Source organism: Fistularia commersonii, chromosome 13 (assembly GCF_037954325.1).
Source record: "Fistularia commersonii isolate RoL2024-O1a breed Wild chromosome 13, RoL_Fcom_v1.0, whole genome shotgun sequence".
NCBI lineage: Eukaryota > Metazoa > Chordata > Actinopteri > Syngnathiformes > Fistulariidae > Fistularia > Fistularia commersonii.
In genome coordinates this window covers 11,623,059-11,638,719 of record NC_141296.1, presented here as the reverse complement: position 1 = coordinate 11,638,719, position 15,661 = coordinate 11,623,059, and the positions used below count along the sequence as shown (strand labels likewise).

The following is a 15,661-nucleotide window of genomic DNA, read 5'->3' as shown; positions in this document are numbered from 1 at the left end:
CTGCTAGCGTGTGTATGTCACTGCAAGATGTGTGTGTGTGTGTGTGTGTGTGTGTGTGACGGACGTGCATAAGCATTCAGATGTGTGAGGGTGTTTCAGCTCAGGGGAAGCGAACATATGCAATGTCACCACACACACGCTTTACCCCCTGGGTCGGAAGCTGGACGTTTTTGAGAGCAGCACTTCAAAGACTCGTCCTTCATTTCCAAACCAGTAACTTTTCCCTAAATAATGTCATACCAATTAAAATTCGTTAAACAGAGAAAACAGTTTCGACTCCAAACCGCATTCAGTCAGACAGCTTCGTCTTGCGCCGTTCCTATTTAAACCAAAGTAATAATTAGATTCATTGAATAGAATATGGGCCGGTTGATCTGTGAAGGTACATTTAATAAGGAAAAGTTATTACCATCTCAAAAGATGATAAAAGATGTTCTATTAAATATTGCTCCTTGATTTTTAAAAGAGCTGAAAGGAATTCACACTCTCCTCCATGACCCATTCAGAAAAAAAGGTGAAGAGATACAATGCAAGGTACGGCCAAGAGGTCACAAATGACCAAACTCTTCCTGAAATTAATTGTACTATTCAATTTCTCCATAGTGTTTATTTTAGAAAATCTGCATAGTATAATTTGAGGTATGAAAAGTAAAAGGGTGAAAAGATGATCAGCCATAAGCATTTATATATATTTTTAGTTCCTGAGCCCAAGTGGGCAATCATTTTTGAGATTCATGGTGGTTCACAGGTTTTAGTGGTTTGATCAGAGACACTTTAAGCTGCGGAGAAGTTCTCTTGAGCCATTTCACAAACTTCTTTTTTTAAAATCATGCTTTTTTGAACTGGAACCGTTTCGTACGGGTTTTAAACAAACCCTTGTATTCGGTAAACAAACACTGTAGATTTGGCCAATGAGACCTACCGCTAAAATAGGTCCAAAAATGATTAACTGAACTCAGTTACCACCAACCAGAGCTGAACCAAATGATTTAAGAACAAATGTCTTTGCCAAGAAAAATTGAGAAAGTAATTTTTGATCTTCCTTTCTTGGTGAATGAAACAACATGACTTTTTCATTATTCATTATTTCGACTGGAACTCTTATCACAGCCCAGGTAAATTCAGGGCCCTTAGATTATCTCAAATAAGGCCGAGCAAAAACAGTACCTTTTGAACTTTTTGGACTGTTATAGTTGCATTATTTAAAAGTAAGCAGATAGCCAAAAAAAAAATGACATTGTTATAATTAGAGCTAGCAATAATAAATTAGATAGTGTTCCCAATGACAACATCAATACATATCAGTTTCACCATCTCATCTCCCGTGAAGGTTTGACCTGCTTGCCAACGGTGGGGCCTCTCTGACACTGAGTTATGAGCGCCCGCCGTTCCCTACACTGTACCGCACAGTGTGGTTGCCCTGGAATGTTTTCCACGTGATGGACACCATGGTGATGAAGCGCGAAGAGAACAGCATCCCCAGCTGTTACCTGACTGGTCTGATGAGGCCCAATCCCCTCATTCTGGCCACACCCCTTTCCACGTTGTACAAGACGTCTTCAGAGGACAGTCCTGTCATCCCCGAAACGCAGGTGAGGCAGACATGAGTACACCTGTGGCTTTTTTTTTTTTTTTTTGTCATTTTAAATACATGCTCACATTAGATTTTTATCAAGTGATTTTAATGATTTGACTCCAACTTGATCCTAATATTAAGGTGTACTTTTATTCTTCCTACTCTGCCTGTCTCCCTGGCCTTTAGTTTTAAACAGAGTCAGATTTGACTCCTCGAGGTTAGAACTGAGAGAAAAGTCTCCCAAAAAATTCATTTCAAATTCAAATTAATGATTCCTGACTGCACAGTACGTGGAATATCCATTCAGTGATTGATGGATATATGGTTATTTAATGCATATTTCTTTCATTTTTATATTTTCAGTGTTGCATAGGCTTTCATAAGTAGCTGCTTTTGATTAATGTATGTTGCATTTGTATTATACATTAATGTTGTAATCTTATATATTATATTTATGTATTTCTTTATTTATGTATTTATCTATTTGTTTGCATGTTTTGATTTTGTATTCACTGTCTTCTTAACTTTCCCAAATAAAATAAAATAAAATGATGACATTGCCATTTAAACATATGCCAAACATTAATTAATGCTTATTATTTGAGTAAAAAAATAAAATAAAGTAAAAAGGATTGCTTGAACACAACTCACTATGCATCACTTCTATTGTCTCTATTATACAGTGTCTTGAAAGTATTTCAACAGCAAAAAAGAAATTGACAAATTTTACACTTTTTTTATCAGAATGGTGTAATTTGTAAAGCTCTTTTTTCATTTCCTCAACTCTTAAAAGTTTAATTTACTGCTTGTGGAGTGCACTCAATTTAAATACTTATGTAGTCTTGAATGGTAATTTCATTTAAATATTCTGATTCTCAATACAAAATCATAATGTAACTATCCCATCTGTGCTTTCATGGGATTAGCGTATTTGTACATTTAATCCAGCTAATAAACTAAATGCTCTATATAAATTGCTCTAAAAGCAGTGCAAAAGTGGAATTCTCAGAGGCTAGAGAAGTGCATTAAATTACAAGGATGTATACAACAGCATGGAACTTACCTATCTTATTAACTGGCCACAGTGATCTTCAATTGCAGTTCTTTAATCTGACTTTAAACACCGTTTATTTTCACCACTCAAACTGATAATTAAATTCATAGGTCCTTCATGAGCAAGTTGCGATACCAGGCAGTGACCTCAACCTGGTCTACCAGAGCTCGAGGGCAGCTGGCTACAAGCCCATCCTCAAGGTGTTGCTGACCCAGGAGCGTCTCCCCTTTGGCCTAATGAAGGTGCACCTGATGGTGGCCGTTATGGGGCGACAGTTGCAGAAATCTTTTCCGGCCTTCCCCGACCTCTCCTACACTTTCATCTGGGATAAAACAGACGCCTACAATCAAAAGGTCTTTGGCCTGGCAGAGGCAGTGGGTGAGTAACCAGCTGCGATGCTGCCATCTGAAGATGTAAGATGTGAGCGTAGGTTCACTGTCAGGTACTTATACTACCTTCAGGCTTTATTGAACATTTGAAGGTTTTTTTCTTTTTTTGAGAGAGAGACAAAGACTCTTTCATCTTATGTATTTTTGCAGACGGAGTGAAAAAGAATCCCTCAGTGTGTGTACTTTTGAACTATTCTTTTGTATGTTCCATACATAATAGTTCAACAGCAGTGCAATGCCTTAAATATAGCCTCTGAGCACAGCTGCTATGATGTAAATAGTAACTAATTTAGTATTTAACAAATTGTTACATAAAAACAGCAAATACAGAAATAAATCAATAACAGTAACATTTATAACAATGTACGTTAGTCTTATAAAATACTAAGCAAGGCCAAAAGTATATTGATATGTAACAAAGAAAAGAATCCATTTGAAATTTAACTTTCTTTTTCATTAGCATTTAGTGGAACAACACATCCTGTCCATTTGTTTTCTGCTATCCTTAAAAAAAGATTTTATATTTCAGATAATAATGTGTAACACAAATCGCTATCAGGCCACAAATCATCTCCTAGGCAATTTTCTTCAGTTCCTGTTGAATCAACTAATATTGCTGTGAACTGAAAAGGTTGCACTGAGTTATGACTATTATTGTCATACAACTTTATTTGGATAAAGAAACCTTGAATAAGATGTTGGATTGAGAAATCAAAAGGAAATTTAAGTAATTTAATACTTCCTTCACAATCATCAAATGAACTGACCCTCGGAAGAATACATGTAATGCGATGCAAGATAATAACAACAAGTTTTCCTTTGAGGACTTGGACAGTGAATCATGGAAGAGATGTGACATTGTTGTGCCACAGCACAAAATTAGTCTGCACTTTTGTTCTCGTCTGTATTAGATTATCTTGATTTTCGAGGCCATTTCCTTGCATCTGTTTTCGTATCGGTATAGACAGAGAGATTACAAAAGTATTCTTACCGCTGTAATCCAGAGTAAATATCTCATAGTTTTGATCTCAATCAATCAGACTGAAGCATGAACCTAAACACTTTATACACTACATCGAAATCATTACTGTATTACTGTAGTCATTTCACTTCACGTTCTATTTAGTTTTGTGTTTTATGTGCTTTTACCCAAGACACTGTTGATAAATATGTGATAAAATACAGACTATACAGGTTAGAGCCTTGACCTCTGCAAGGCCTATGAACCATCGCAGCTGGAGAAAATCACACAGCAGAAGAAAAATAGCACAACAAACTAGTACAAAATAGCTTCTATCTTATAGCTTACAAGCCCCACTGCAAAAAAAAATAAAATAAAAATAGTGCCCGTGTTGCTCACCATAGGCACCTGCCATTATTACTTTCAGTGTCAGTGGGATATGAATATGAGTCCTGCCTTGATGTGGTTCACTGGGAGAAACGGACAGCAATGCTTCAAGGCTATGAGCTGAACGCATCCAACATGGGAGGATGGATGTTAGACAAACACCACATATTGGACATTCAGAACGGTAAGAAAATCTCTGTCTCTGACCACTTGTGAAGTGTATCAATGTTCATGTGGGCCTGAGGTAAGTGGCCTCTTAAGGTTAGATGCAGGTGGTCCTCACCCCTGAGTGCCTTGAATGGAAATGAAATACGGTTTGTCATTCCATCTGCAGATAATAGAAGAGGGCTTATCATTCACAGTAATGACAAAATAAATCATCAAGTAAATCACCCGGGTGCCTTGGCTCCCCATGATTCTACACCGGTCAGCTATTTTCAGAAGCGGACAACCTTTTGCCGCACACCCTTTTGATGAATGCCACGTTGAACTTTCATTAATTCAATAAACCAAGTGCATTAAATGGTCACAGGTTCATCACTGTCATGCCGCTGCAGAGATGCGAGAACGTAAAACATGTACACTAAAACTCAAAAACATCGAGAGCGGTGAGTCACGGTTTGGTTACAGTTCTGGGAGGTCACACACTATAGCTTTAGGAATTCACTGCCACAACAGCATAGGCACATATATGACTGCAATTATAAACGGCAGCCTCAGGGCTGCATGTATTGTCTGCCGAGCGAGTGTTCTGACTTTAAATCCATTTCAGCTCACAGTTTTTAACCCTTGTCCGAGACCATTTGTGTTTTTCTTATCCTTAATCTACTCAAGGTTATGGTGGGGGGCTTTAGAGGAGTCCTTTGTTGAATGCTCTCAGATTGTTATTTGTGGCGCTTTCTGTCAAGATTTGTTTATTAGGATCTTTGTTTTAACCATATTTAAAGGGAGGTTTTTCCTCCTCTAGACATCGTATAGAGTGTAATGTTTTTTTCTTGGGAGATAAGTTTAGTATTTGACATGAGCATTATTTGTGAGGCTGTGGCTTGTAGATGGCGTAAAAAAGGCTGATGGCACATGAGATATAATTGGAGTTGAAATGGAAAAGTATAATCCAATGTTTATGCCTGACAACACAAGATGCTGCGGTTTTGCTAAATTGATTATTGATCACAAATTCATAAATCACATTATGAATTTGGACACTAAGGCAGCACTCAACTGTTGACTTGCCAATCTGCCCTTTTTCAACTTGCTCATCCAGTGAATCTTCCTGTTTTCATTTTAATTTGAACTCCTTCAGATCAAATACTGTGCTTATTACGCTTATTATTTATTGTTTTGTCTCCACTCACTTACCTTTTTCTCTTCTACGAACACCCTGTCAAACAGGCTGGCTTCACTATGGACAGCAAAGTACAGTAAGAATTTAATTGTACAGGGAAATACGTTTCCCGATATGTGTGAACCAACCACTACTTTCTCTTTTTCTCCCCTTTTCCCCATCGCAGAAAATGCACTAACATCTATAGTCATCTAGACCAAAAAAGGATAAAGTTGCAATACAAAAAAAGATTAAATAAATAAAGTGAAGGCATCATTTAAACTCATGAGCTACCCTAATTGATACTGGAGGCAATGCTATTGAATCTTTCCAAGGTGGATCTACCTAATAATCCTTAGCAAATGCTTTGGCTTTTAGCTCCCATTTGTGCCTTACTCCTCTGATTCTCCCTCCATTCCTTTTTGGAACTCTGATTAAATACCATCGTAAGATGCAAACATTTACATATTTAGATTGAGTCCTTGCATTCAATTAATCTCACATCTGCTAATAATTAGCCTCACAACACCCTATTTTTGCCATGGAACAAGCACTTCACAAGATTGAATATGCTCTCCTGAAGTACCTGCCCTGCACCATTATGTGATCATTACATTGATGGGTCAAACCAACAGGCAGCAACAAATTTAAAACCCATGTTATCATATTAAGTAAGGGCATTTCAGTAATTTGCACAAATATGTTTGAGTGCCTTGGAGTGTTTTGAAATATGTGATTTAGACTGTTATTTACCCATGTAATGAGTCCTTCACAGTAGGCTACCATATATGTGCAGTATAGATATTTAAGGCACATCCAATATTCTAGATTTAAGGTCAGATTTTTCAACCTAACATTTGAAAGTGGTATGAGTGTAGAATGAATTCATCATGTGGAAAAATATTTTATTTATGAAGAACCTCCAGTAGGTTCATTGAGGCTAGAGATGTGAATGAGATGTAACATAATACACAATTGTATGGCCTGGTGTGCGGCAATTGCACTATTGAGTCATCAGACCGATGTACTTCAACACTGGATTTAAACCTCTCAATATAGCAAAAGTAGTCAACATTTAATAGAATCAATCTTCAAATGTTTGGTGGAGGTTTGTTTTTTTTTTTTTTTTAATTTTTACTGTCAAGGTTGTGAATTAAAAAACTTAAATCCCAGACTACAACTTGTACTTTTATACCGTAAACTACAGTGTAAAATATGATGCACCAAGATGGATGCATCCTTCGTAAGGTTATGCTAGATTTGACAGAAAAATAAACAAACTAACTACCAAAAAAACCTACACATAAACAAATCAAATATGACCTTGCAATCATCTGACATGCAAATGTAAGTTAACAAAAATTTGGGACTGTTCACCAGTTGTGATTGAACAGCTGTGACAGTATCCAGATATATTAGTGACAACAGCAGATAAAATGAGTAACATTAACCGTTGGGGGGGCTTGTTAAGGAATATCATCCAACGATGTCCACCCAATAACTTCTCTCAAGTCTCTAATCGATCACATAGACTTTTACCAGATGTTGCTGCGGAAAACATGTCGCTGAATAACTTTGTCAAACTTGCTCCTCCTTTCCTGTTCTCAAAATGTGATACAACTGTGTCCTGCCTCTTCCTTAACAAAAAAAAAAAAAAAGGGAAAAAAAAGGCATGGGGGACCATTGCTGCACCCAATCTGTCATTCTATTCAGAATGGGAAGTTTCTCAAGTGTTTAAAAAACACTCCGCCTCTATTTTGACTGCTGCTAGTGCATTGTGTTTCATCCAACTGTCTCCAGGTGCAGCACACCCATCTCACAAAACCTTCACTGGGGTAGCATCAGAGTTGCAGTTGTAAGATAAGTTTGTGATCAACAGATTGATGCAGCACATGTGAAATGCTAATGAAATACTGCATCTTTTATTTCCTTAAGCTTTGGCGCATGTCCGCATTTCACGCGTGAAACTGTAGGCCAGGGTTGCAAATCTTACATGGATACAGTGATAACAAAATAAAGCCACCAGATGGTGTCTTGTTATTTCATAATCAATAAAAGCTGCATCTCTCACAAGACTATTTTATGCTAGGCCTATTACGACACCTTTTAGAAATAAGGAAAAAAAACATCTATACATGGTAAAGGAAAACACGATCGGCGGATTTGTTCTTGTATTATGAGTTACCTAACGCTAAGACAAGGACTTAATAAACATTCAGTGAATATATATTCATATATAATATTCATCTGTTGTGCAAGTTTATTTGTGTAAACATCATACTAGCACAATATTCTAACTTGTCTTTGCCATTGGAGAGGCATATTAATATTTATTCTATAGGCTCTGAATAGAAGCTCCTAGTTGTATCACCTGCATTTCCTCAGCCCAAACTGAATTATTCAGTCTTGCTTTCTGCCACTTTTTGACGTTTCAGATTTATGGTCCATTTGGGTATTTTGGCAAAGAATGCAGTTCGATATCTTCTGTAGTCACAAAGATAAATCCAAATATGACTGTTTGCCTCCATGGTTTGCTGCTTTGGTATCAATTCCTTAACTAATATCTGTTTGCAAGTGGTGGGACTGTGCATCTGCAGAGTGGTTTAGCTTCAGAAACCTGCTATCGCTGTACGCTGTGACTCATTCTTCATTTCCGTACCACTTCAAACATCTAGGGAGTTTTCTCCTCATCTTTGGTGGCACGAGCCTGACATCTCTCTCTCTCCTGCCTCCACATGGAGGCTGTCAAACTAGATAAGCTAAATTACTGGTGTCTGTGCTTTAGTCATATCCTCTTGGCCCTCCTTTCTTCACTGCAAGCGAATGTACCCTCCCTTCCGTCTGTAGCCTTTCTCTATCTTGAGCTGATTTTTATTGGACTTAAAGTTCAGCAACCCCGTATCGGCGCGCGCTCGCTACACAGGTTCATGCTCGTGATTATTTTGAAGCAAAGGCTGGATTTCTGCTCACTTTTAGTCGCTATCATAATGGATCGGCCGGGGGTTTGCATGCTTTGACACTGTGCGAAGGAGAACAAAGAAGGACACGGTGCAATTAAGACACATTCGGTCTCCTCTGTTCTGCGCTGTCTCTGTGACATTGCTCAAGGCAGCGCGGTTATTCTACCAGGTATTCGGGCACTGTCTTCCATTTATACCATTATTCATGGCAGATGCTGTGATGTCGGCATGAAACCGCATTTTTTTTCTCAGTCAAATGAGCCTTTTATTGAACAAATGAATACCTTGTGTAATGATTAAACTGAAATCAAAGAATCAGTTAGATAATTGGCTGCCAGTGACTGAATATTAAAAGGCCGAGATGGTGCAACTAGTCTTACGAAGAAAAAGTCAGGATATTTTGTTTCAAAGCAGACAAATTATATGAATATGGGAATGACAAATGGATCATTTGATTCTCATAAGTCATTTTTGTATACTCCATATATCTGAAATGACTCCACTAATCATAGTTTTCCCTTATCTATCTCCCACTATATAAGGCTCTCTCTGTCATTTTTCATTCTTTTTTAATGTTGACAACTGTGATATACTTTCATCTAAATTTCAAAGGCTCGTGAAAGTCAAGTCAAATTTCATTCGTATTGTGCCGAATCACACCGGAGTTGACTCCTGACTTCTGTCCAGCAGATGTGGACAGAACTTTAAATGAAAGCAGAAATTGCCATTTGAATTTTTACGCTTGAAAACTACTTTGTATTATACTCTTGTTTTTATCATTTTGTTCCTACATCCCCCCATGTGTTCCTACATGCCCCCAACCTTTATTATTATTATTTTTATTTTATCTTGCAGTCTTTATCTAAATTCAGAAATATCCATCCATCCATCCATGTTCTTCCGCTGATCACAGGAACACACATACAAACAACCATTCACTCACTCATTCATTCGGGGCAATTTTCCCAATTTTTCCTAATTAACCTTCTGCATGTTTTTCGAATGTGGGAGGAAACCTGAGAACCCAGAGGAAACCCACACAGACACGGGAAGAACTTGCAAACTCAGAATTCAGAAATAATAATAAAAAAAGGATCTCTAGAATACTTTTTGCTAAGCTGTGTTTTGAATTGTTGTGATCATTTTTTACCAGTGTGCAGTTTTTTTTGCAGAATCATTTACTTTTAGATACTTGGCCTTATTAAATAAGGAAAGAAAGAACAGAACAGAAAATTTAAAGAATATTTCATCGAACAAAAGTCAGATGAAATGTTTTCACATGACAGCAATGAATCATTTTTATTTATAACAATTTTCAGTATGGGTGTACTAATCAGGAAGTTTCAACACAACATATGCACAGCCCTGTCTAGTAATTAGATCAGGGTTGGGCAAACTTCGGCCTGCAGGCCACATCTGGTCCGTTGTTTTTTTTTTATTTGGCCCGCTAAAGATCGGTACAAAATTCATACTTAATGTGAATGATTGGATCAATGAATGTGGGAGCTCAAACAGGAGGTTATTTCATTTTTGGAGCTACTTAAGAATTTTCCTGAGCTGAATGACACTGATTGGCTCTGTGATTTAGCCTTCTCTGTGGACATACTGACACAGATGAATGAGCTGCATGTGAAGCTACAAGAGAAAATGCGGTTTGTGAAAGACATGCAAGCAAAAGCCAGAGCCTCCAAAACCAAGCTTGTTTTATTTTCAAAGCAAATGTCAGACAAATGTCAGACGAGTCTGATATGTACTGTTAACAAATGTGGTTTTTTTTTTGTTTTTTTTTTTATGTATTGTATCTTGTGCTGACCCGGCCCGTCTGTCAAATTTTAAGTCAGTGCGGCCCCTTAGCCAAAAAGTTTTAGATGCAAACTAGTGTAGCCTATTCTCCAACAATTATTTACATTAATCAATTTTATGACATCAAGAAACCTTATTCTATTAGTTTCTGCTATGTTATTACACTACATGAGTAAGTCTTGTTCGAATTCAGTAAGTTTTGTACGAGGCAGAGGAGAGATGGATCGATATAAAGCACGCAGGAGCTACAAGGAGTAGCTGATGATTGATTGGTGTATTTAATCCATTCCATTACGCCGTCTAATTGCCAATGTAGTGACTTCTGTGTACTGTAACTGTGATAGAACTGTAAATAAAGAGCACCTTGGCGGCTCACCAAAATGACCTCAGCATATACTTTTTTTTTCTCTCTTTTTTTTTTTCATCATTTGAACGGCAGCCAAAACTGCGAGACCCCTGGATATTGGAAACGTGTTTGTCTTTCCAAGGAATATTAAGAAGCTATTAAATAAGCATGCATTGAGATTCCACACATGTTTACGGTTGCAATTCTGTCCTATCAGCTCAGGGAGAGTTTCATCACCATGTGTTTCATTCAGTGAGCAGACACGTGGATCACAGTTCAATTAAAGTCCCAAGGTCGCACTTTTGATGGCGTCACATATAAAACCAATCCCCCGGACCTATTTGTCTTTGTTAGAGCCTCATGTATAATTCTGTCAGATACAAAAGACGGATAGGCCAGATTGTCCTGTCAAGATTCTTGCCAGACCCTGCCTCCGTTTGAATTTTCCCTTCAATCAATTAAATCGATAAAGTGAGGTAATCGGCGAGTGGACGAGCATCACGGCTGACCAGTCCATTCTGCATACATTCAGGGTTAGGACGGCTCACGGGGACAATATGGAGGGGGGGCGATTTTCTTGTGGCCGTGCCGCGGTGTCATCTGCTAATGAGGACAGAGGCAGGATCCAAACAGCGATTCCAACATGCACATCCACCCTTTGATGTGTTTCCCCCCTTTGAAGACTATTATAGTATCCCCTTAAATATCTAGTTATATTTGCTTCTTGTTAAAATATTAATCTGCTGTGACTCACTGCAAATATACACACAGTGTTTATGTTCATCACTTCCTTGAGAAAAACAAGCAAACAAGTTAAAAAACAAAAACAAAAAAAAAACAGTCTGTAAAATATGCTTGTGTTGTGTGTAGGGGGTTTAGAAATCCACTGAACTGATTTTATTACAGAAATATTTGGTTGTTTTTGTACTGATGGTGAAAGAGGTGCTTGTGTGTTGCCTTTCAGAAATGTAGTTCAAGTGTATTTTCACAGAAATGGTTAAAATGACCACAGTCTTTTTGCAGTCTTTTTGAAAAAAGAACTGGCAGTTGAAAGTAAATTCCAAGGATTCCCAATGTGGTACCAAAGGAAGTGTTGTTTTCCTGAAAGGCTTTCCCCAAATTAAGATTTCCCAAATCATTAGCTGTTAGTTCAAGAGATTAGCTGGTGCATGTTTATATTAATTTAATTATTCAACTCAATTGGCGCTCAAGAGAGCACAGGTGCAGAGAATCATGACACAGCTCCAGCTGCAATCCATGCCAGCTACTTGTTTTTTTTTGGTTTTTTTTTCTGTCTGTTCTTTATTCAATCCTTATTCATTATTCAATGACAGACGTATATGTCTTTACCCCTCAGACGTTGTACCTTTTGTCTTAGTTGGATAAGTAAGTTAGTAGTTTTGGTTCAGTTTATGCCTCTGAACACTGAAAACCTGGCAAACCAAGATTCATCTCATCACCAAAAGCCATCCATTACAAGCCAACCCTCTCTTTCCATTACCCCAAAACAATGGTTTATTCATTATTAATGTCTCTGTCCAGTTAAAGTAGACTGACTTGAAATGGACATTATTTCAAACTTTTTTATTCCGGTAACATCTTGCTACTCTTTTACAAGTTTCCTCTTCTTAGAATCAAAAACATACTAACTGTTTTTGTTTTTGCCTATTAAGTGCTCAGGCTTGGGCTGTTTTACATCACATTGTTTGCAGTTGTCATCAGTGCCATCTAAACAACAAGTACCCTACAGGAACAAAATTTGGCCACTAAATAGTTGCAAATGTTTGTTTTTGCAGACTTTATCTAACAATATATGGGAATATATTGAATATACATGGCAATATATTTATTGTGATCTGCACAAACAAACTGTAGAATACGAGACAGAAACAAGTCCCCTGCTGTTCATAGAATCATAGAGAGACAAGGCAGCTCATTTTTAAGGTTAAGAAAACATTGTGGTTTAAGCTTGAGCTGTGAAGAACGAGCTGTAAACAGAACTCAAAAACTCACCGCCTGCGGGAATATCCAGTGGTTTTTTGGGAATCAACCCCCCTCCCCTTCTGCTTTTTTTTTTTTTTTTTTTTTTTTTTGGTGATGCCAGTCATAAAATATTATTATTTTTCTTATTTTTAAGTTGGCATTGTTTCCATGGTGCCATTGCTGCTTCAGAAGCATATCCAACATTTTGATTCTGGAGCTACCTCACACCTGAAGGAATACATGTCAACATCACACATCTATCCATATATATTATAAATATATATATATAAATATATATATACATACATCAATATAAGTAAGCATAGACACCCATAAAGAAAATTGATGTACTGTAGACATGTCAATAGCTCTATAGCCTCCAGCAAGGCCAACTCCTCCAGTGAGCCGGCGCTTCTCTCAGTATTACAGCTGAAATGTGTGGCATTTTCTTCATGAGGTAAACAGGGGATAGATTGAAATGATGCTATGGATTAAATTTTTTTTTTCTTAGATTTGTAATTTCAGTTATGAACAGGTGATTTTGTGTTACAGTGGAATCTTTCATGATGTCTTTCGTGTGCATCAAAAGAATATTAAGCCAAGTAAGCTTCAGTGATTCATCTGGGAAACGAGTGAGATGAAAAATGTAATTACCATCACGTTACGTGTGGATATCAAGTTAATCAAATATGTTTCATTTTCCAACTTTTCAGTTACTGACAATACAGCAATTGATGTAAATGGTCAACTCTATATCTTCCTTGTGTAATTTGTATGCAATAGATTTATTTTTGTGGAAAACGATTTGTTTCATGGAGCGTTACAATCAATACAGGCTTATGAATGTGAGCAATATCGGGCATTAAATTTTACTGAAGGAATGCCTCAAAAAAAGCTAGCTCTTTGTAGTGTTAAGTGTTAATTCTCATCTTTTTACTTAAAAGGCTGCAACACAGTGGAATTTCCAAATTAATCAAGAAGTTTGAGCTCAATACCTGCTACCACTGACAGTTGGCTGCCATGATTTCACACTTGTGGATATTCTGTGTTTTATTTCCCAGGCATTCTTTACAAAGGCAGCGGGGAGAACCAGTTCATCTCCCTCCAGCCCCCCGTGATCTCTACGGTCATGGGGAATGGCAGGCGTAGAAGCATCTCGTGTCCAAGCTGTAATGGGCAAGCCCTAGGCAACAAGCTACTGGCGCCGGTAGCTCTGGCATGGGGCATAGATGGAAGCTTGTATGTGGGAGATTTCAACTACGTCCGCCGCATCTTCCCAACTGGCAATGTCACTAGTATCATGGAGCTCAGGTAAAGAGGAATTAATTTTGCATCTGTTGTTAACGCGACCAGAAAATTAACTATATCGATGTCTTTCTAATCAACTTAAACGCGTTGGGATTCGAATCGCAACTGACATTTTTCTCCCGCTCATATTCTGTAAATGTGTGGAATCCATCCATCCCCAAAATTATGAAAGACACCCTGTCTTTATTGCGTAATTGGGATGAAGCTTCTCTCATGCCAAGTTGGCTTATCTCAGTAATGACTGGGATCCGGACAGTTGGCTTATTTCAATCTGGCAGATGTTGATTAAATTTATATCGGGACATCATCCTCATTCAGACATGTATAAAAAATGTTTTAACAGGACACGGGTCATTAAACGTCTCCCCCGTGTCTCAGTGTAGATAACTGTGGAGATCCTTCTGGAGCTTAACTCAAGGCACCAAAAATTAACATTTTGGGAAGTAATCAAAGTAGGAAAAGGAGAAATATCTCATTTTTTACAAGAAGCCTGCAGATGTTGCATGTACCTGTGCAGAGCAGTTATCTGCTTGAACAGGAAGAAAGCTGCGTTTTTTGTTCTTTTTTTTTTTTTTTTTTTTTTTTTTTTTTTTAATTTTATGCTCAATCATTTTAAAAATAATCATTTCATCCTGGATATCTTCAAAGAAAACTCCATCCCATGATATTTATTTGTCAAGTTTACTCCAAATAACGAAAAATAATGATAATAATAACTATAAAGAATAAAATGAAATGAAAGAAAACTTGAAATGGACAATACAAGGAGAACTGGAAAAAAAATGATGTAGACAGATTTTTTTTTTCCCCATTTGTGTGTGATCTATCTGCTGTGTGTGCGCGTGTGTGTGTGTGTGCGCGCGCATGTGTGCACGTGTATGTGTGTGTGTGCGTGTGTGTGTGTAAAAACAACCATCTTTCTGGCAGAACATATCTTTATTCTATATTACATAGTACTTTTTTTGTTTTTTTTCTTTTATCTGATGCAAGCCAAGCTTTGCTATGTATGCTCCTTTTCACTATTGTTGGCATGAAGTCTATATCAATAATGCAGCTATAGAAAGGACCATAACGAGAAGCACAATCAATACAACAATACGAGTGGTCGGACTTAGAAAATTATCGGTAATGCAGGAAAGCAATTTAAGAGACCCTGTATTTTCAGAGTCCTGCATCTCCCCATGCAAAACAAAGAACAACAACCAAAAACTCTCTCCATTAGCTGTGTTGATTCTTTGACGGAGTCACGTTTGACTTTCTAAAGTTTGTTTATTCGGGAATAGCCGAAAAGAAGGCTGCATTTTTCATCAGCTCCTCAGTCAGTGTTTGCGCTGATAGAATTTACTTCTGTGGTTTCCAACAGGATCAATGAGAAAGCCTTTTGCATAATATCTGAGTTGTTCTTGTACAAGTTAAATTGTCTGACTTAATAAAAAAAAGCATTCGCAAATTGAAAATGTAGCATCCTTCTAAGACTTTTCTGATCCATAATATGGACTCTCTTTTCCTTTCCCCCCCTCCCTGTATGCCTGTGCATAGAAATAAAGACTTTAGACACAGGTAGGTATAT

General features: G+C 37.5%; 1 protein-coding gene across 1 annotated transcript in view; it reads left to right on the top strand.

Moving 5' to 3' along the window:
* LOC147227919 (teneurin-3) overlaps positions 1–15,661 on the top strand; it is a 173,114-nt gene that overhangs the window by 134,940 nt on the left and 22,513 nt on the right. The window contains exons 18-22 of the mRNA XM_086158011.1: positions 1,331–1,592; positions 2,741–3,008; positions 4,408–4,551; positions 13,845–14,094; positions 15,631–15,651. Of these exons, the coding sequence (XP_086014137.1) occupies positions 1,331–1,592; positions 2,741–3,008; positions 4,408–4,551; positions 13,845–14,094; positions 15,631–15,651 (945 nt within the window). The remainder of the gene's footprint in view (positions 1–1,330; positions 1,593–2,740; positions 3,009–4,407; positions 4,552–13,844; positions 14,095–15,630; positions 15,652–15,661) is intronic.